The sequence below is a fragment of the Cynoglossus semilaevis genome, chromosome 16 (assembly GCF_000523025.1).
Source record: "Cynoglossus semilaevis isolate Cse_v1.0 chromosome 16, Cse_v1.0, whole genome shotgun sequence".
Lineage (NCBI taxonomy): Eukaryota > Metazoa > Chordata > Actinopteri > Pleuronectiformes > Cynoglossidae > Cynoglossus > Cynoglossus semilaevis.
In genome coordinates this window covers 7,122,076-7,144,233 of record NC_024322.1, presented here as the reverse complement: position 1 = coordinate 7,144,233, position 22,158 = coordinate 7,122,076, and the positions used below count along the sequence as shown (strand labels likewise).

Here is a 22,158-nt window from a genome sequence, read left to right as displayed (position 1 = left end):
AGCCACGGTCTGTGTTTGTACCTGAGCAGTTCTTTCTCTTTCTCCAGGGTGTTGAGCATGTTGACAGAGGTGGACTGTTGAAGACAGTAGGTCTGGAAGGCAGGCAGCATGTTGACAAACTCCAAGAAGATCTCTCCAATGTAGACGGTCAGAAGATCGTCATCTCCCTAAGGTCAGGCCACATTAGAGAAAGAGGTCAGGCCAATATTCAGCAAATGATTCAGCAAAAGCCCTCACTCTTCACTCTTACAGGACAGGATCAGATAAGAGGTGGTGTATGTGTTTCACCTGGTCAAAGGCCTGGTCGATGCTGTCCTGGAGGTGTTCAGTGAAGCGGTCGTTGACATCTATCAACTCCTGAACGTTACCGAACACCACCGTGAGCTGCTCAGCTGTCAGCAGCCCAGCACTCTGCATGGGGCAGTAGAACTCCTCCTTGATGATCCTCAGGTCCTCGCCATAACTCGACTCCGTGTTCAGGAACTCCAGGATGGCTTCTTTACGTTCAGTGCGTAGTTTGGTGCAGCGTTCACACATGCGTTCTCCACGCTCTCTGGAGAGCCCGTCCCTCAGTCCACAGTCCGGACAGGGTCTCTGTGACTCCCAGGCTCTCAGCAAGGCCGACGGTCTCTTCCAGGTGCGGGAGAGTCCTGGACCGATACCGCTGTCCACCCTTTCCACCTCAGCACCTCTGCTCCGGCGATGACGGCGAGGCTCGCTGTCCTCCTCCTCCCGCTCATCACTGAGACCCACCACACCGCTGTCAGCGCTCAGGCTGCTGATGGTGCTCCAACGATGTTGGCCTGACCGTGTCACAGCCAGACCTGCCTGACGCTCCTCACCGGGGGGCTCAGATCGACCACGGAGGGCTGCAGGAGCTGAAGAATTTCAATTTACAAACAGACAGTAGGTTTAACTTAATCAATCAACATTGCTCTGCTGGAAAGAGAGAAAGTTCACATTAGCAATACAATATACAAACAGACAGTAGGTTAAACTTACACAATCAACATTGCTCTGCTGGAGAGAGTGAAAGTTCACATTAGCATGTGGACTGTGCATTTAAAAATTAAGTCATTGGACCCATCAACTTGTCTACACGTATCACATGCGACCCAGATGGGCTTTCCATAAGCCTACTTCAGTCACGTCGATGAAGAAAAATATCTGCATTAAAATGTTTTAAACAGATTATAAAATATTCTTACCACTGTCTCTGTCACGATCTCGTCGATGACTATGAACCCGGGCGGCGGCAGCGATCTTCATCTCCAGCTGTTTGCGTTTGGAGGCATCTGCTGGCATGGGGTCGCTGTAGTGGGGCCTGAGGCGGCACTCGCGCTGCGCCCTAACCGTCTCAGCACGTTCATAGGCTGCGTCCGAGCTGGATCGCCTGCAGCCCACACTGCTGTGCTGTTATGAAGAAGGACACACATGTCACTCAGGCTGTCAATGTTACATAAGATGAACAAAAAAGAATAAAACCTGAAGAAAGAAAGAAAAAACAACAACAACAAATACAAAGAGTTGACTTGCAGTAGCAAAATGAACCAAAGATGACTAACTAATGGCTAAAAACATCGATGCAGTAGCCAATAGTAACTAACAGATAGAGCTGGCGAAGAAAATAAAAAAACAAACAAATGCAGAGAACATATTTGGCCTACAGCTAAAAGTTAGCCACAATTGCCCTGACATATTAAAAAAGGCCCCTGAAACATACAGTATATATTATTAGCAACAACAGCCAGTAAGTTATCTTTACACCTTGGTATAAAATGTATTTTTGATAAAGACGAAAGAAAAAAAAAAGTTCCACAACCAGGACTGGTCTGTAGGCCAAATTCTAACATCCTTTCACCGTCTAAACAAAGCAGATCTGTGCAGCCAGAGATTGTTTTTGAAATCATTCAGCCTTGAAGATAACGAACCTCCTCCGAGTCTCAATTCAAAGAATCTCCAGGGTTTTTATTTTCTGAGGTGAAGCAAGACATGGCAGAATTTTCATGGACACATGATTGTCTAAAATCCATCCATGATGCTCAAAACAATGAAGTCCCACAGACGATACATGAATCTCTGACGTTAACCTTTTCACCTATGTGTACGTATGTCGACGGCTCTGGGACAACAAACAGCTACACCCTACCGAGAGGCACGGGAGTATTTTTTATTGTTCTACAGCAGAAGATGAAGCGCAGCTTGCAGCAATCAGAGAAGAATAATTCATGCTCAGCGGAATTATCAAACAGTCGGGATCCACCGCAAAAAAATCCAACGCAGCTCCACATCTGTTCATTTAACTCCCAACAGCCTGCCAGCAGGATGAGATCCCATGTCAGTCTTCCGTTTTTAGGTGCAGAGAGAGGAGCAGGATATGAGTTGCAGCTACGGCTGCTGTCAGTGCAGCAGATGCAGGAATGGTGCGCTGAGTTATCATGAGTCTTCAGCTGGAACAGAGGTTTAATCCTTTACCCACTGCAGCCTCAAACATCGAGCTGACGCTGTGAAAACACAGTGTCTCCTGCTCCTTCTCCTTCCAGTAAATACCTCTGCATCAGTATGTTTGTGTCAGTGTGTCATGTGCATGTGTGAATGTGTGTGTCGCAGTACCCTTGCTCACCCGTCATCCTTGAAGACAAATAAATTGAAGCAAAAAAACAGCGTCAAAAAGCCGTAACAGAAGCAGACAAGGCGATGAAATAGTAGAAATGAAATAAAAGAAATGATTTAAAAAAAAAAGAAAATCCTTACGCATTCTCCTGCTTCCTCTCTCCTTCCTTCTCCTCCTGTTCCTGCTCCTCCTGCAGGCGGCTCGTCTCCAGTCTCAGGTCTGCAGGCCGTTGCCGACGTTGCCATGGCAACGGCAGAGGGCTGAAAGCTAGGGACTGATGGGGCGGCGGTGATGTCACAGCCTCCATGCTGGTCACCTGACAGCCTGACGGGGGTCTCAGCAGAAATCTCTGCACTGCAGCTGGTGGAGGAGAGAGGAAGTGCAGAAAGGAGGAAATGGAAACGGATGGAAAAAAATAATGGAATGAAGAAGGAAAAGAAAAGACAGAAAAGATGAGAAACAGGAAGAAGAAAAGGTAAAGTCACAGGAACAAAAGTTCACTTCTCTTTAAAGCTCTCACGTCACTCTTCTTGTCTCTCCTCACCTCACAAACCTAAGTCTCTTCCATCATCATCACCCTACAATCTCAAAGCAACACACAAATCAATATCACTCACTCACCCTTGACCCACTCACCAGGGAGGGCAGTAAGTCCACACACTGCTGGACATTTACACCAACAGAAAAAGATTAGAGACAGTTTTCTGACTTTTTCTCACTTTTATTTGGATTTTTTTTATTTTAGAATATTATTATTATTATTATTTTAGAATTTGGACTTTCTCTGACCGAGAGACTTGGACAAAGAAGCCGTTACCAGGTGAAGGTCCACATAGTCCATAATTCCCTCTCACCACTTGAGGGCAGATGAACAACACAAATGGAGCAACACAACAAGCAACACCTTTTACCCAACAAAGTTTAGTCTAAAGATGAAATCAAATAGATCAGATTTACTATAAAAAAAAGTTACTGTTAAAGGTTCACTCTGCAAAATTAGAGCTATTTTTTTAAAGCAACCACTTAAACACATTAGCTAAAATAAAAGTCATCAAACCAAAATATTAAAAAAACCTAAAGGAGGCAACTAAAAAAAAAGTGTGGTCGCAGCGACAGGTCAGGCTGTGTAACAAACACACACCATCAACAGCAAAGTACTGACTTCATATTCAGTATTGATTTTCCTTTTCAAACACGAGTGAGCTTCATGGTCCAAAAGCCACGAGTACAAAACTGTTATGTCATGAAGTATTTTATCACGGGGAAAATTATCATAACACAGTTTGGGAGGTTTTTTGGATTAAAGACGCAGCAGATAATTTTCTCAGGTACTAGCAGAAGGCTGCTGTTATTTTAGGAACATGAGTGAAATATGTACTCCTGGTCTGTGAATGTTTCCTTTTAATCCTTGGAAAATCTCATAAACAGAAGAGGATTATTCAGTCCACATCCAAACTCCTGAGAAAACAGCAACAGCTGCACCTAAACCTGTGATATTTTACTACAGCCATACAGTAAACAGGAATTAGGTGAGAGTGGTAACAGCTATCGCTCTCTGAAAAGGGACTCTATAATGTATAATCCCTTATCACACCGTGCTACTTTCACATCATAAATCCGACAGCCTGCTTTCCTTATTCCCACTTCTTGAAATGCACACTATTGGAAGCTTCAACTACTGCCATCTACTGTCTGGTTATAATTTCTATAAAGGAACATCTACGTCACACTAAAAATGAAAAAAAGAGACATGACAGGCAGAGGGCAGCATCACTACAAAATACCAGCAGTCACTCTAAGGAGCTAAAATGATTCCAAGTGCTATGACTTTGAAATTTGTTATCCAGCAAATTTTGACTTTGTGTGGCATCTCATATTTTTCATAGTTCTGGGCTGTTTGCAGTTACATAATCAACATTATCAGTATTTCCCTAATGCTACTAATTTCATATTAACAGCCGTTTCATGTCACCTTTGTGTTCGTCTTACATTAGTACAGCCAATGAAGAAAACCAAAAGAGCAAGAACAAGTGTTAACCTATAGATTAAACTTGTGTTGGTGCAATAAGAAGGCTGGTGTGCAGCAATTACTACAGTTTCAAGGGTTTGGTTTTACAGTGTTCCATCAGTTTCCAGTTGGATAGTCAGTCATTAAAAGCTGCTCCTCCCCAGCATTGGCTGTCAGGCCTCAGATGATTCATGAGGAGTAATAAGCAGAGGCTCAATATCTCCGGAAACCAGTGTAAGTGATGGAGCATTGATTAAAATATTGCAGTGTCGACGCAGTATTTGCCCGTCTGTCAATTACTTTATAATGTGTACTTCTCCTTTAGTATTTTATATCTTCAATATCTAAATACTCAAATTACTAAAGCCACGTGTAGCCTATTTGGTGATGTATACAATAACTCAGTGCTGCTATAATATTTCTTCCTCACAACCACGGAACCTAAACTTCAGAAATACTCCATGGTTATTCCTTCAATTGAGGGAGGTCTGTGTTTATTTGGCCGAAAGCCGCCACAGAATAGAGGTCTGCCAAGAAATGTTGAGTCCGCGGGGACGTCACTAGACTTCCAGTCTGTCACGCTTAATACCAGCCTCCTGCCCACAGCACCGCCTGCAAAGCGCCAACCCTGTTAACTCAGACAGCTGTTATCAACAGAGCACAGATAAATCCATAACACGGACGAGCGTTAGCAGATGGACTCACACGTCCACACGCAAACACAGACACAAAGCAGGAACAAGCAAGTGCACTTGTAATCACACCTCCTAACTAAGGTTTTAAAGTATGTGTACGAGCTTTCACTAACAGCATCAGCAAAACTAACAGTTACTATAAATATTTTTCCAGATCTCAGAGATCTCAGCTGGGTCTCATTTTAGGTACAACAAGGCGGTAACAATGTGTTGAACCACAAAGACAACCTCAGGGGACGGAAACAGTCTTACAGAGACCACTGTGTGTGGTAAACAACACTGTAAAATGACTATAAAAGCACAGGGTTTTAACAGCAACCAGAGTAGGTTACAACTGTGATTCTGACATAAACGGCTTTGGTCAAAGTTGCAGGAGAAAAAATTTTCCTTTTCTAGATCTTTAGTGTCTGGAGAAACCTAGAGATTGGGTGACTTCTTCTTCTCTGCTCTTCACAACAGTTTGAACTTGTTTGAAGTGTTTTTTAAGCCTGTTTTTTAAGTTATTAAGCCTCACCCCCCTTCTCTCTCATCCCCCCATCCCCACTGACCTCTTCTTGATGAGGTCCAATGCAGACCCAATCAGGCCATCCTTCATCTTATAAATCTTGGCTCCATAGCGGGACAGATCCGTCCCCTCCAGCAGAAGCGCAGGGCAGCAGCTGGACGGTCGTTCTAAGTTCTGAGTGAACGGAACCGACCCAAATGTTTCCAGACTGCTCCTCCTACGCCTTTTGCTTACATCGTCCCCTTCTGCGGTATGAGTTTTCGCCTGGTTTGAACTTCCCAGTGGCTGCAGGGGTAATCGTGGAGAAGGTCCTGTACGAATGGGAGACAGTGTGCTGGACCTCAAAGCAATGGAGGATGAGACAGGATTGGTACTTTTAGTATTTGCAGGAGGAAGTTTCTCAAAGGAGATGTTGAAATCCAGGCCTCCATCACTGATGTCTGTCCTGTCAACTGTACTCTGGTCTCCCTCTAGCTCCTCAGGTTCTCTTCTCAGTTCTCTGTATTGAGTCTGAGGGACAGTCTGATCAGAGTGTGGGGGTATCTGGGGACATTCTGATGGTTGTGCGTCTAACAAGTCAGATTTGGGGTTTTCAAAGCCCCAGGCTAAAGAACCCGCTGTAGCCTCTTTTTTCTGCCCCCCCTCCTTTTGCCTCATCCTCTTAAACTCCTCAAATGTAGGTATATGTAGTCGTCCCATGGGTGGTCTGCGGGCCTCAAATAGAGAATCTGGTCCATCTCTGGTGGTTGCAATGTTGTCAGTTGTGGTGGAGGTTTTGACTGCCTTTGGGGTAGATGGGGAGCTGCTCAGAGTGAGGTTGGGGCTGCTGTTCTGACGGCGCAGCTTCAGACGCCGCAGGACTTCTTGCTTGATTTCCTCTGGATTGGTGATGCGTGATGGGCCCATGGGCCTACAACCAGAACCTGTGGAGCTGACCTGATGCACACCATCAAGGTATGGGGCACCTGGTGTCATCTGGGGACGCATTGGGTGAGGTTTCAGAGACTCCACAGCTGACCTTGCACTTTGAATACGTAGTTTCTCCCTCAGACCTTTCCTAGCATCCAGTTCATCAACTCCAGTAGGAAACAGCAAATGGGGGAATAGGTCTTTCCTAGGTATCCCATGTCGAGGGTAAAACGCCATACTTTCTGGGTTAGGCACCAGTCCATGAGACCCCAGCGCTGACCCATCTGGGGGCCCATCGTACCAGTGGCTAGTTGCTGTATAACGTAGAATAAACTCACTGTCCATGCTCCTGTAAGGGACAGCACTGAATGCACACAGTCCAGAGTCTGCTACGTTGTTCCAGTTCAGGTTCTCCATACTCCTGTAAGGCCTGCTGCTATTAGTTCCTGTGTGACCACAGGATCCTGAGGTCATTTCCTGACCCAGACCCACTCCCAGGGGTCCCTGTCGGCTGGAGTAATACCTCAGCCCAAGGTTGGTGAGCAGCGTGCTGCTGTTACACCTGGACATGAGAGGAAACGGCAGTCCTTGAAGGCCTGGGTACTGAGAAACACTTGGTCTGTATCGAGGAAAGGAAGACAGAGGATCAGGGGACAGGGGGAGGTTGGCAATGCAGGGCTCCATGTCTACGACACGGGTGAAGGCAGAAGTGCAGCCAGCAGAAGAGCCAGGGGAGGCTCAGTAGAGGATGAGGCGTAGTCACATGGTGCTGGTGGAGGTTCTACATCTGATGTGGTCGGAGGCTGAGTGTTAAGAACTCAGACGTGAGGAGCGCAGTTCTCATCTTCAGCCTGTGGAGACAAAGACCCAAGGTTATTAAGATAAGCCAGGTGTTTGATGAGTGACAGTAGCACTGTTGTTGCTGAAAACAAAACAACACCACTGTACGTAAACCAAGCTGTGTTGATGAACTATTATCAACAGGCACAGAATAATGAAAAATGTTGGTTGTATTTGACTCACTGTACTAGGAAACATTCATTTTTAACAGCAGTATCGTCGTCATTTTTTGGACAGCTTTATGCAAAGTCTGAGCTAATAGTTAATTATCTCTGGGCTCATTCATATGGCATTAGCTCCAGTATTAGCCAGATGGACTTTGGCCACAAAATTTTGCTTTCTGGATTACTGAAAAAAAATTAAAACAAAATGACAAACAACAACTGATTATGCTTTAAAAAACACTCAATGTCTGAACCCACAACTGGTACTTCACACAGACTGGTGTACACACAATGAAACATTACACAGCTACAGTCGGAACACACAGGCGCTGTCTGTTTTACCAGAATAATTACATCCATTCTATTTAAACGGCTGTGTGTTTGCCCTGCCGGCTTCTCTTTTCCTTTTTTCCCCGTGGCGGGAATAATAAAACAGGGATTACTGCTCGGCTTGTCAGGCTATTAAAACATGTGATTGAGATAGAGAGACGGCTTGAGAAAAAAAATGATGAAGGGGGAGATGTTAAAGAAGACAAAGATGAGACAGAGGAAGAGGAAATAAGTGTGACGCTGAGAGAAAGCAGTAAGCCGTGGTTACAGTAATGAAGATAACTGCTGGGCTGTCTGCTGGCGGGCGACGCCGCTCTTTCTGTCTGATTAATTAGACATTTGTAGATTAGCTGAAGCCTACAGAGAGAGAGGGAGAGAGACAGTCCTTGGTTGTACCGTAGCTCCTCTCTGTGTCTCACTGTAATGAGTACAAATGGCTACCTCGACCACCCAGCACAGACACAGATCACTTCTATCTTATATTACGTCTATGTCGCACTCGGCCCTGCATCCGTGATCACGATTATGAGTGTGATTATGAAACGGTGACTCAGAGGGCTTGTCCATGATGCTTCAGAGCTGAATAATAAAACACAAATCAACTCTAGATTCAAGTTAATGCCAAAGCACGCACAGACGGTGGCTCCTTCTCTGCAGATCTCAAAGAGTTTAATGAGTGTATCTTCATTCTGCAGGAAAGTGAAGCCGTGATTGTTGTTAATCAGCGGCTCTTATTAATCAGCACAGATGGTTTCACTCAAATTTCATTTCTTGGCTGTTTATTTAATAAAGGATAAAAAAATCTGAGGACATTAATTTGATGCTCAAAGAGTCCTAAAACTCAGTTCTTGGTAATTATAACAGAAATTATGACAGAAACATAGATGAAATATGACAAGAAAGTTGTCAAGAACACACGCATAAATATCTGTGTTGTCAAAGAGAGACAAACAGGTCATACTGAGGTGGCTGTAAATAGAAGATAAAACAGGAATCCCAGTTAACAGTAAGGTTGCAGGTTTTGTTAATCTACATCAGGGGTGGCAAAGTGACTGACCAATCAGCTGTCTGTAGATTCAGATCAGTTGCTTAAAAGAGCCAAGTCAGGTGTGCTGCTGCAGCCACAGCAGCTCTTTCTGGAACACTGCCACCTCAGGTCTACATGTATGAATTAACACAGGGCACTGCTCTTTATCATCTTTATCACAATTATTATTATTATAACCACCTTTGTGACTGACACCGCTGCATATCTACCATAGGATGAAAAACAGTTTTGTATGTGTGCATAACAGATATATGCATATATGCATAGTGTGAGTGTGTGAGTCTGTGAATAAAAAATATAATATGCATAGTGTGAGTGTGTGAGTCTGAGTAAAAAATATATTGTGTGAAAAAAAAAGAAAAATATGTTTCTACACAGCTCTCTGATGCAAAATCCTTAGATATAAATATAAATAATAATAATTTATAATAATAATATTTTGTGAGATCTTTTTTAAGATGTAGTTATTAAAAGGAACTAATTGGCTTCAGGAACACAATAAATAATGATTGTAAGTTTTGGTATTTAAATGAGAAATGACTACGGTCTCCCTAATGTTTTATTTTTCACATTAATGGGTTTGAACAGTTTTTTTGTTAGATCTGCTGGTCATCAATCATGAACCACAGTGCATTCAATTAAAATTCTGCTGTGATTGAAAGCCAAGGGATCAGTGGAGTTTTGACAAATTTCCCTCAGGGACACAAACACCAGTGCCAGATTAAAATTGGCAATTTACTCAATAATTGTTGCAACCTCTCCCCAAACACACACAAAAGTGAATTCATTATGGCGCTCAATGAAAACTCAAGGCACCAACAAGGTCAGACGTGATTTATCTCTGTGAATAAATGTTTGCAGTGTCACAGTGAAGCAAAGTTGGAGAGCTATTAAAGCTCTGAAACAGCAGCACGCTCCATGACTTTTGTCCATTATGTCATCATTACGAGAAAGCTGATGTGTTAATGGTTGTTTGTTTGGCTTTTTATTTCAAACATTTCCCTTAAAAAAACACACTTTCCCTGTGTTTGAATCATGTGAATTGACTGTACACCTTCTAATGGCTCCCCTGCTGCTCTGCCAGTGATACACACACGTCGGTGTGTGCTGTGTTAGACAGAGAAACTGCTGATACGTGGAATTCTGGTGTAATTGGCAAAAACATATGTGTGTGTGTGTGTGTGTGTGTGTGAGCAGGAAGCACTTGCTGCTGAGCAGACTCGTGCCTCTCCGCGCCTCACTCCTCCTCCTCTGCTTGAATTACTGCCAGAGTACAGGCTCGTGGAGGTCCGCTCTCTCTGCTCTCTCTGTCATTGGAGTTGACTGAAGAATAACTCATCCCACAAGCAGGGCTCTAAATCTGCCACCGTGTCCCAGCAAGTATAATGACTGTGTGCTTGAAGAGGGCAGCCTCAAAATGAGGAAATGAATCTTTTATATGATGGGATTTGGTGTCACTGTATCTGCATTATTAAAACTTTCAGGGGGAAAATCTCACAGTGAAATAGTCGATTCGTGGGTCCTTCTTTTTTTAATTTAAAAGACAAAAGTTTGTGGTCATCTCTGTTTTGGAAAATTATTGTTATGGTTTGAAACTGGAACTGGAAATGAAAAAACTATAGACTCGGAAATCAACATTTACAGATGGAATTACATTAGAATGAGATGTCTGCAATAAAAATAATTAACATTAATTTGTTTAATCATCATCTTAATCACTAACTTGAGCTAATTCTTTGTCACAAAGAAAGTGTGATCCCATTTAAAGAAAAATACAATAAAGACCAACATGGGAGACGGCACAATAATGTTTTATATATAGAATATATATGCATATATATGCATATATATGCATACTATATATATATTGTTTCAGGACAAAATGATCAAACTGTATTTTGCTAATATTAAGCCTTTTCTGGGCTAACGCTTAGCCGTTTACAGTTAACATTTACCTATTTTTACCGATTTAGCTATTCTTGTTTTAACTGTTTTCCAGTTTTCTTTTTATTTGGTATCATTTCAAACCTTTTGGTAAAAAAATATATTCCTAAAACTACATTTAAAATAAGAAAAAAAACGAATAAGCAGACAGACTGACTCGGAGATCATAAACCAAAACAAAACCTTGTATCTGTGTGTTCCTCTGAGCCCATTCTTCTTCCTAGTACCATGATAGACCTAAAAAAAATCGATTATTCCAGAAAGCGAACCTCAATTTATGTTCGTTCTACTGTAGAAAGATGACGTGTTCCTCCTGAGAATCGTTTGTTTGTGTGCAGCCATATCAGTGAGTCTGTATCTGTATTTTGCTATCGGCAAAGATCGTCTTCCCTGTGGAAGTGTCAGAGGTTATCTAACAGCGAGCATCGTGTTGCATGGATTGAGTTTTTAAAAAACAGGTCTTCCTGTTGCAGCTGGGAGTTCCTGCAGCTGCGGGCGAAGCGTTGTCTGTTCCTCCAAACTTACCCCATTTTAATCAAGTTCCTACTCCGCTTCTCTCTCCTTCTAGGTCACTGGCTCAGATCCCAGTGTGCTTGACTTCCCCTCAGTCTTCCCTCAGATGAACAAACCGTCTGGAGCTTCCAAGGAGCCAGACAGACGTGGCCGGCAGCTATGTGGAGGAAACAGAGAGGAGAGAGTTGGAAAAAAAGCTCATAAATCAATAATGGGTATTTCCTGAGCATAAAAACAAAGAATGAAAACATCTCAGTGATTAACGATCCTGATTCTACCACAGACACGGCAACAGAAATGTGAGTCTTGTAGTAAATAGCGGCCGTATTCTGATACTGTAAGTGAAACGGCGGACTCCTCTCACAGATTGAATTAGCTGTTGAGTCAATTACATAATTAGTAGTTCTCTGTCAGTGGAAAGAAGTTCATTACACACACTGAGTCAGCGTCTTTCACAGTGTAGACGCCCCTGTTCAATCAGTCAAAGATTCCTGGAAAACAGCTCCAGTAAATGTAATGAATGTTGGATTGAAAAGCTGCGTTATTTCAGATTAAATGCAGATCATGGTGTCACACCAGCAGTTCTGTATAAAGAGGAAATAATTACATTTGCTGCTCAAAAAAAAAAAAGATCTTATAGAAAATATAGATTTTAATGCAAAGCATTCTTATTCCACTGGTCTAAAATGTACAGTTTAGAGCAGTGTTTATCTGAGAGAAAGAGAAGTCTGAAGGTTTCCAGTCGGCCCCCTGACTGAGTGGTCCATTCAGAGTGAGCTCTTTTGAACCCTAACGTCCACTTTGAATCCCTGTGGCTAAAGCAGACCCAAATAAAAAGAACTAGCACAATTTCCAGACATATCTGCACAGAGCAGAACAGAGATGAGGGTGATGTAGGTTAGCAGGGCAAATTTAAAAAACAGACACCTGCGAATAACAGCAACGTCTCTGATCAAAGACACAGAAACACTCTGCTCTGAACGAATGAGAGAAAAGTGTCCAAATCCTGTCATTCAGAGATTGAAAGCTCAGATCACATGATGACGTCAACACTCTCATGAGATGCTGGGGAGGATATTGCTTTGACTGCATCATCTGAAGTGTTGACAAGTGGCTGTCACTTTGAAATGAAGCCTTCCCAACACCAGCTCCCTCGATCCATGAAGCTCAGAATAACTGACGTAGGAATAATGGCCTCTTTTTCACCTTAAACTGACTAATCCTGTCTGTTAAAATGATGACATGTGCTGGTTTTGCTGCTTCAGTTTGTTTGTTTGTTTATCAGCCACCTTCATTGGAAATAAAGTGTGGTGTGTGGGATCTTAGTAAAGCTATACATTCTTTTGGGAAAATAGACTTGGATTAGAATTAGGATTACAGTTTGGGTCAGATTAGCAGTAAGAGCAGACATTCCCCATGACCCTAACATTCATTTTGTAAAATCTGCGATACGACCACATTTCAAATGCTTTCTCTGGAAAGTCACCAAGGAACAAGCCATTGTTTTAGCATTCAGGACAACAGGTAATAAGAGACTAGACTCACTAACGAAGCTCTTTGCCTCCTTATCTCCTGTCAGACGGAGGTTGGACGGAGGAGAGGCTAGAGTAAAAGCTCTGCAGGATCCGCAGCGGCTGCAAATTAACTGCTACAAGATGTATTCGTTTACAAAAAGGCTGCCATCACATTAAAGAGGTGAGCAGGAGAGTGACCTGATACTTGGAAAAGCATATCATATGGACATAATGTAAATGCCCCAAGGAGTAATTCACTGGTTTGATTCAATGCCAGCTGGATCGCTCACCACATATCTGTCTTCACTGTCTCTATTGAAGAAAGACAGACAAAAAGGGACCAGAGAAGAGAGAGACAGATGAGTCAGAATTTAGATTTTTTTAGGATTTAAAGAACTTTCTCCATGGGTATAGATCTGGGTTGTCAAATTCAATCACTCAAGGGGCTGAAATTTAAAACGCAGGCTTAGTTGTGGGTCGAACAGGATCAACATTTACAGAAGGGTCTAATACTAATGGTGCTTTGACAAGAAATGAAGAATTTAAACAGACTTTTTCCTCATTTAAATGTAGTCACAAAATGCATTAAAATGGATTTGTTTCCTTTTCCTTCGACAGAGAGCCACAGGTAATAGAAGGGCATTTTATATATTATTTTAAAGCCACTCTACCTATTAAAAATAAGGCAATCAATTGCAAATAAATGCTCAATAAAACATTTACATTGAAACAATAAGAAGAATGTTTGAAAATAATTAAGTAATTCTTGTTAATGCACAACATAAATTGTGTTTGCTGATGTTTTACAGGCTTAAATGCATCACAGATTTGAATGCATGATGGATTCCCTGCTTTAAGTGCACATTAGCATTGAAACGTCAATGAGAAATGGTTAAAAAGGCAATAAAACGAACAAAGGAAAGAGTTTTAAGCTTCAACAGATTCCTTTTCATGGGTTAGCATAAATATTCCCATCTTTCCCTTCCTTTTAGATGCCTTTCCACACACACACACACATACACACTGCACGTATATGCAAAAGCTTTCCCACCAGACCATGAAATGTGGGTTAATGATGCACCACCCGCAGGCTCTGTGAGGAACACCTTCACTTTCAGCCTCCACAGGGCTGAGGAGGAGGAGGAGGAGTGGGTGGGAGCCTGTGAGACGCTGTGAGGAACAGATGACATCAAAGGTGAGAGTGTGGAAGTGTGGTGCTGTTAATTAGGCAGAATGACGATGTGTTTGTGTATGAAGATCAAGTCTACAGGGAGTTGAACAGAGTTGTACAGTAGACCATATTTACAGCAGCAGCCCAAGACTCGGCCCTGCAGCGATCTGGAACTGGGTTAAAAATAAACCCAGCCTTTTGATGAAGATACATATAAGAAAAAAATATAATACATTTAACAAGTGCCTTTATATGCATACTCCTGCAGTTTTTAATCAGCTTAATAAAAAATAAAAACTCCATTTACTTGGAGCAAAGTAAAACCTAGGCAGTGCATTGGTGCAGAGGCCAATAGAAATGTTGTAATGTCAAAATGGGGTCAAAAGCCAAAAAAAGTTGAAAACCACTGGTGTAAATGTTAGCATTGACTCTTGGTTTGATCAGAGATTCTTCTCTGCCCTGTTAAAAGTTGTATGTATTTGAATGTGGACTTGTAGGGACTAGGAACAAAGAGGACATCTCACACCTTAGCTCCACTGTTACTGCTCTATGACACGGCAACACTCTGGACACGGCGATGACTGATGCTCCATTACGTTGGTTTGAATTCAAATGTCTGATTCAGTCATAGCAGGGTAAGAGCTGCAGCCAAAAGAAGCCCACAGGGAAAACTGGGACTGTGGGGTGTGTATTGTGCCATCAGTTATAAAATCATAAAGAAATTATTAGGACAAAAGATTTTTTTCCTGGAAGTTGTTTTGAGCTTTGTCTGTAACTGTGTCAAGTCTCTACAGATGAGTTAAAAACAACAGTTCGTTTATAGTGAGTCAGAATATAAAAAAAATTCCAGTTATAAAAACCTGCTCTATTATGTTGTTCCCTTTCATTCACATCTCATTTATATTACATGTGCCGGGACGAAGACGTGTTGCAGATGAATGATAACAGACAGGGGGCTGACCCTGGAGCTCAGGCTCTGAGCAGAGCTGCTCATATTCAAAGAGAACAAAAGAGCAAGTCTTTCCTCGCTCCGTTCAAAAGAGCCAACTCATGCAAATGATGAGAGGAGCTGTCAAGTGATGTGGGGATCTGTAATAAAGATTAAATGTTGGGTGACACAACACTCGGTGACTGACGCTCCTGACACACTCACTGCACGGGGTTTGATCAGGTTAATTATTATTATTATTATTGTACTGTATTTCCCTTTTGTTCACTTTTTGCATTTTATTACACTAAACATTTCTTAAATCATTTAATTCCTGAATACATTTTTAAATTATTAACTGTATACAAGAATGTATATTTTTAAAGTATTCAGTACACTTTTTTATTAAAATCCTTTGTAAAAAAATGTATTTTCTTTGTTATGTAATTTTTTTACTTTATTTTTTATTATTTTATATTTTATTATTATACTTATGTAAGGTAATGTAATAAATGATGTGATAATTAGTATTTTGTGGCCAATGACTGTGGTCTGCAACCGCCTGCTGCATATCAGCACATCAGTAAATATCAGTGGCTCGTGTTTAATTGATGAGGAAACAAAGCGTGTAATTATCCAGTGATCACAGGGGGAAACACAGGCCTTCCATATAAACAGAAATAATCTCAGTAACTAGTTGCCCTCGTGTGTGAGAGTGTGTGTTTTACACCCACACTCAGCAGTGTGGCTCCGTGCCACACCACAGCCAGCCTCTGTTATTGACTGATGGAAGGTTATGGATCTCACTCAGCCACTGGTCACTGCGTTCGTCATCAGCCTTGGATGAAGACCCACACACTGAGTGACCCTCAAACAGTTTATACAGAGAGTCCACGGTGATGGATGAGCGTGTTTCAGAAGCTCGAAGCTCCGTCAGGTCTGTCTATCTGTGGTGTGGAAATGAAGCTTCCCAATCATCACTGCTCATCTGGTTCTGACGATCAATGAGCTGCAGATCAATGACGGAACACGGTCCCAGAAAATAGACAGACATTGAGACAAATACATGCAGAAAGAACACGGCACAGCAGTACTCCACATATGCAGTTCCCCAAAAAACTGAGGGAAAAAGCACCTGCAGCACACAGCTGAAAATTAAAGTGTCAGCCAAAAAGGTTTGTCTCCTAAAACTTTATGGTTAAGTTTAGTTTAGAGTCTCACAGCAGTATATTTGAACAGACAAACTACAATCTGTCACCGTTTTATATTCTCTCACCATCACTCTTGGGTTTATATATCTTTTATTTATTACAAGCTGAAGTCAGGAAAGACAAAACATAATTTCACCAGTCCATCATATTTTCAGCAACAGTTCGAAAGTGCAATAAACTTTCTTTCCAATCTGCTACTTTGTCAACAATAAAACAGGGGGGAAAGTTATCCACATGCTGGAAGAACTACCGTATATTTCCTCTAGATTCATGTTACTGCAGTGGAGAGCTGTGTACACACAGTCACATCTTAAACACTGCAGACGAGACCAACGTTGTCACACTGGAGTTACTATCATACCATCAGCCTTTATCTAATTAACTAACACATTTTCAACAATTTGATCAGAAGGAGGAAAAATGAATTACAATACCAGGAATGGTCCTCAACAGAACAACAAGTATGAGCACAGACAGTCACCCACATTCTGTTCAACACACAGACACACACTGTGTCTGTTGTCATCTCTGCAGGGGGATCACGTATGACATCAGCAACAGCAACACCTACACTTACAAAACATCAACAATCTGCTCACATTAGTAACCATATGCTCTCTCTCTCGCTCTCTCTCTCTCTTTCACACACACACACGCACACGCACATTGTGTGATCTCATACCAACTGTTGGTCTACTTGGAGAAATGAAGAGGCAAAGGTGAAGTGATGAAGGGAAGCAGCGTGTGTGGAGATGAGTTGAGCCAAACAGCAGGAGAGAGTGAGGCTAACAGATGACAGAGGCTGAACAGGACTGAAGAGAGAGGTTCAGGTGATCGAGGTTCAAGATAAAGGCCATGAAAGAGATAGACGAGGCAGATAGAGGCATCAACCTCATCCCAGGAGTGGTGTTAATAAACAAAAGAGACTAATAAGGCAGCAGGGGTAACATGAGTCACTGACAACCAGGAGTGACAGGACATGGGGAGATAACAGACGATGAGGGTGGAAAAAGGATGTGTGGAGGGAGAGTATGAGATGCTGTTTTAACTAAAAACCTTTTGGCATCTAAACTGAATCGATCATTTCTGGATTGGACTTCAGAAAACTTCAAAATATCCATCCATCCATCAATACATTCCATCAATTCATTCTCCAACAACCTTCTACTTTTTTCCATCGTCGATTAAATTCATCCACCCGTACTTCAACACATCCACCCGTCCGTACTAACCTTCTAATAATAATGGATTTTCTCCACACATCCTTTCCATCCATCCACTAATTTTATGATTTTATTCATGCGATGATAAGTCCCAGCTTTGATGTCCGACTTCTACTATATCCAACTTAAAATCCAAGTCATTGACTCCCTTTTGCTTCATCCATCCTCCCGTGTATCCACCCACTATCCCACCTATCCATCAATAATGAATGCTGATTTCATCCATTTCTTCCATCTGTCCATCTATCTTCTATCTAGAGATCTATTCCTATTGTCCATCCACATTTGTTTTTAGTTGTATTTTTCAAATCACCACACAACCTCTGACATTATTCCTGTCAACAGGCTGTTGAACAATTTGTCATTTTGTATTGTAAAAAACAATTTTAGAACTAATCCTCTCATTAGTCCCTGCTGGATCAATGGTGGCCCTTGACCTTCCTGAATGGGTGTCAATGTTTTCAAAAAGCTTTTCTCTTCAGCTCATTATTGGCTCCAACATCCATGGGAGATACATCATGATCTGGTTATCGACTAACAGGCTGCTGCCAACGCCTGCAGGGATCTGTATCTGCTGAAGGCATCCTGGATGTCATTGTCTATGACTCACACTTTCTTTGAAGACAGCGAGACAAAGACAAGGAGAGAATGATGTCAAAAAAAAAGGAGGAAAAGAGAGAAGGCCATCTTCTTTCTCCTCCAGGATCCAAGGGCAAGTTTGTAATTGGCTTAAACTGCACAAGAGCAGAGGCAGGATTTTGCAAAATGACAGCAATGAGAGAGAGGCATAAAGGTAAGAGAAGGAAGAGGAGGGGATGATGAGGAGATGAGATGACATTCTGTAAGGAAGAGGGCGAGGGAGAGGGGTGAGGGAAGGAGGGAAGAGAAGAGGCAATGTGTTGGCACAGGGATTGGCAGGGAGGAGGATTTAGAGTCATTGATCGACTGCCACCACAGTTTACAAGGAACTGGCTAACAAGCATCAACACTTTAAGGCTAGATAAACCCTGTAGTGGGTGTGTGTGTGTGTGTGTGTGTGTGAGAGTTTAATGTACTTTGCCTAAAGCCAGTGCTAGAAAAAAGCTACAGCTCAGGCAAACTATAAGAGGTGCTGAAAATATAAATTACTGGCCTTCAAATTAAAAGCATGTTTTAGTAGCAGACAGGTCTTTGACATGAGGTCTTTGTTTATCAAAAATGCAGGTTAAAGAGCACCTAATAATAAAAACAAAATATATGTTTAAAAAAATGCTAATGTTTAGCATATAATAGCCAAGTGTGAGTCAAAAAATAAGTAGGTAATATATTGCTAAATGTTAGCCCAGGAAAAAAATTTGAAATATTGTTCAAATAAAAGATGAAAAAACCCCAACTGAAAACATTTCTCGACGTCAACCAACGTTGTCCTGATTACGAGCTGATTGGCAGTCAGTCTAGAAATGATTGTTCAATGAATGATAAATGTGAATGCTTCAAATGTCAACATGTGGCCCAAAATGCACCAGTAACATTAAATACTCAAAGAAAAAGAGAAGCGCCACTAAATCCAACCCACGGGGAACAATATCTGTCTGACTGTATCTTTTTTTATCAATGGCAGATGGATATTACTAATTACTAGCCCCAGGAGGTGTCCTGGTCATTCCAAGTGGTGGTTGCAGAGATGATTAGCCTTGCATGAACTTCCTAAGCCCCAGGTCCAGAGCTTCTCCATTATCCAGCATCAATTTCACTATGCAAACCTGCCTACGTCAACTCAATTTATTTTCCAATTTCCTGCGGGGGTAAAAGAGATACATACTCTTAGTCAAAGCAACTTAGCCACTTATTGAATGCCACTGCTTAGACCTATTAACTATTCTGTCAGAACTACTGTATATATAACTGTAAAAAATAGTACGTTAGTTCTGTCTATCAGGATATCATTTTACTGTGACCAGATGTGAAAGGGTTTCTTTCTACTAGCAATTCATTGAATTCCCAAAACTTCTACTTTCTTCATCATCTTTTTTTGTTCCACAGCAATTTATTTATAATGTATTCATCCAATCAAATCAGCTACATCTTCTCCATCTTTTCCTTGACTTTATCTGCACTTTTCAAGGACATAACCTGCAGAGAATGTGTAATTTCAAAGTTTTTTATTATTCCATTATTTCCAGGACAGGACTGATGAAATTCTGCTGCTGGCCTCGGCAAAATTTTAATTACTGATGAACACATATTGACAAAACATGGTCAATGATAGATGGCAAATATATCGACTGTGTTTGCATAAGAGGACAGGACCAGAACATTTATAATGCTCAGTGAAGAACCAACAACAGACAGGCTGCAGGGGAACCAGCCATCGACCAACCACAAATTTATCAGACGCAACAATTAATCTTGTGGTAGACAGTTGTGTGTCTGTGTGTGTGTTAAAGAGGAGAAAGGAGAAAAAGAGAGAGTGCATCTATCTATGACTCTCTAGGAGAAATGAGACAAGATTACAGGATAGGTTTAATGCTTCTATTTGGGTTTATTACCTCAATACACACACACACATACACACACACACACACACGGAAATACAAGATTTCAGAGCGTCATGAGAAGAAGCTCCTCACATTCCCTTCACCTGCGGATCATGTAACATCACCAGAGATAAACGAGAATCTAGATCAGGGTTAAAAGACTCAGCACATTTACATACACAGTTATGACAAGGTTACAGCACGAGAGGGCCATTTGATCAGACTACTGTCCTCGTCATAGCATACAGCACAAGTGAGGGGAGGGAGGATGGGCGGGAGAGAGGTCGACTTTTACATAAAATATCAGTTTCTAAATATGTATTGCTGAAGGTTTGCTCAACGTAGTCCAAATACTTCAACAAAAGAAGCTGTATGTTCATGTGGGCCTGTGAGCTGTCATTGATGTATCAAACATCAGTGCTGTTCATTAAAATGTTCATTTCAACCACTAAGAAATGCAGTACATATTACAGAAATGACCACAAAGCAGTCTTCACTGCTGTTTGTCACTTGTTATATTGTTCATTTGCTCTAAACTAGTAGGTCCTTCATGGTTGAAAACAACTTGCTAGCAGTTAGCAACTTAGCTAGAAGAGTGTCATACACGTTAACTTAACCTTACTGCTCAGTGCATTCATTTTTGCTATACGTTCCAATTTATTTTCCACTGAACATGCTACTTTGCTGTTTTGCTCCTTGAACTGCAATAGAAACTCTAGCAGCATGTATAGTAGTGTAGCCCTAAGTTTGTTTGTTTGTTTTTTTTTACCAAGAGGTTGTTTAGCACTGCAGCACTGAGTTTATCCAGATGTGTGAGTACCGTACAACTTGAGAAATGACGATACAGAGCTCTTTAAGTCTGGCTGTGTTTCCATCTTTCTGAACAGTCCAGTCTGGATGGGACATACATAATCAATCACTTTTCTCTCTCCTGTAAACACACTCAGTGTCATCTTTTTATTTTTAACTAATGGCCAAGTCAGTCTTCAGGGAGCTGCCTTTAAAACACTTTTTTATGAGACTCTGGGCAGAGAGAAGGCAGTAAAACTGAGCAGCACTGTCAAAAGAGCATAAAAGAGCTATCTGTGTCCACACAAAGCATCACATTACACCTGCTGTCTTCCCTGTGACATTCCATCCATACGAGGCTACATGAATTATTGAGAGATCCCCACTTTGTCAACTACAACACCATCAATGGAGCAGAATAAATATTATACTGCTTTTGTCATTCATAAAAAAAATAAAAAACACACCCGAGGAGAAACAGTTGGCCGGCTGAGTGGTGCTGCTATAAAAAGTGTTTTAAAAACAAGAATACATGCAGCTCTGTCACTCACAAAGCAAAGCACATGCTTCCCCTTCATCTCTGATTTCACAAGTAACTGCCTCCACTTTGCCGCTTTTCAACAAAATAAATAAATGCTGACGCTGTAGACTCCTCAGAGAGCCAAGAAATTCAATATTTGCAGGTTTGTGTACTCACCTTTGTTGTGAGTAAGTGAGCCGTGTTTGTTGGTGTGTTAGGAGCTCCGTAAAGCAGGAGACAGCTACTCATCTCCGTCTCTCTCCCACTGTGAGTCGGAGCAGTGTATGTGAGCAATAGAGTGTGTGTGTGTGTGTGTGTGTGAGTCAATGCGAGTCCTCTCACTGGCTATTGTTACATGGGAGAGAGCCCAACTGAGCATGCTCCAACGTGAACAGCCCTTGAGGTTGGTATGGTGACAGAGAAGCAACGGTTTTGTTTGGGTTATGGGATGCTCTCTGTTACACACACACGCACACACACAGAGTGCCAAGTGGAGGCAGGTGCTGTGTCATCATCCTGGCCACTTTTAGAAACTCCATTAATCCTTGATTCCTCCTCACTTTACTCCCTTCATTAATAATGACATGACAGCTGCTCTGTAAAACAATAACCTGGATTTAACGCACAACTTCACTCCTGGATGAAGTTAAGCCACCACAGCACCACTGAGCTCTTAGTAACACATCTGACTATAAACCTGAAAGTCAATAAACAAC

At 41.7% G+C, this 22,158-nt stretch overlaps 1 protein-coding gene across 3 annotated transcripts in view; it reads right to left on the bottom strand.

The window, feature by feature from the left end:
- Window positions 1-22,158, bottom strand: part of arhgef49 (Rho guanine nucleotide exchange factor 49) — a 38,675-nt gene that overhangs the window by 4,597 nt on the left and 11,920 nt on the right. For 2 of the 3 annotated variants that reach the window (XM_025063622.1, XM_008328346.3), the window contains 6 exons: window positions 11,583-11,727; window positions 5,866-7,582; window positions 2,755-2,974; window positions 1,209-1,413; window positions 289-878; window positions 22-167 (listed from right to left, as the gene is read on the bottom strand). In XM_025063622.1, coding sequence (XP_024919390.1) covers window positions 22-167; window positions 289-878; window positions 1,209-1,413; window positions 2,755-2,974; window positions 5,866-7,415 — 2,711 coding nt within the window. In that variant the 5' untranslated portion in view covers window positions 7,416-7,582; window positions 11,583-11,727. Of the gene's footprint in view, window positions 1-21; window positions 168-288; window positions 879-1,208; window positions 1,414-2,754; window positions 2,975-5,865; window positions 7,583-11,582; window positions 11,728-21,619; window positions 22,088-22,158 lie in introns of those variants that run through there. The other variant, XM_008328347.3, reaches the window with a different exon arrangement.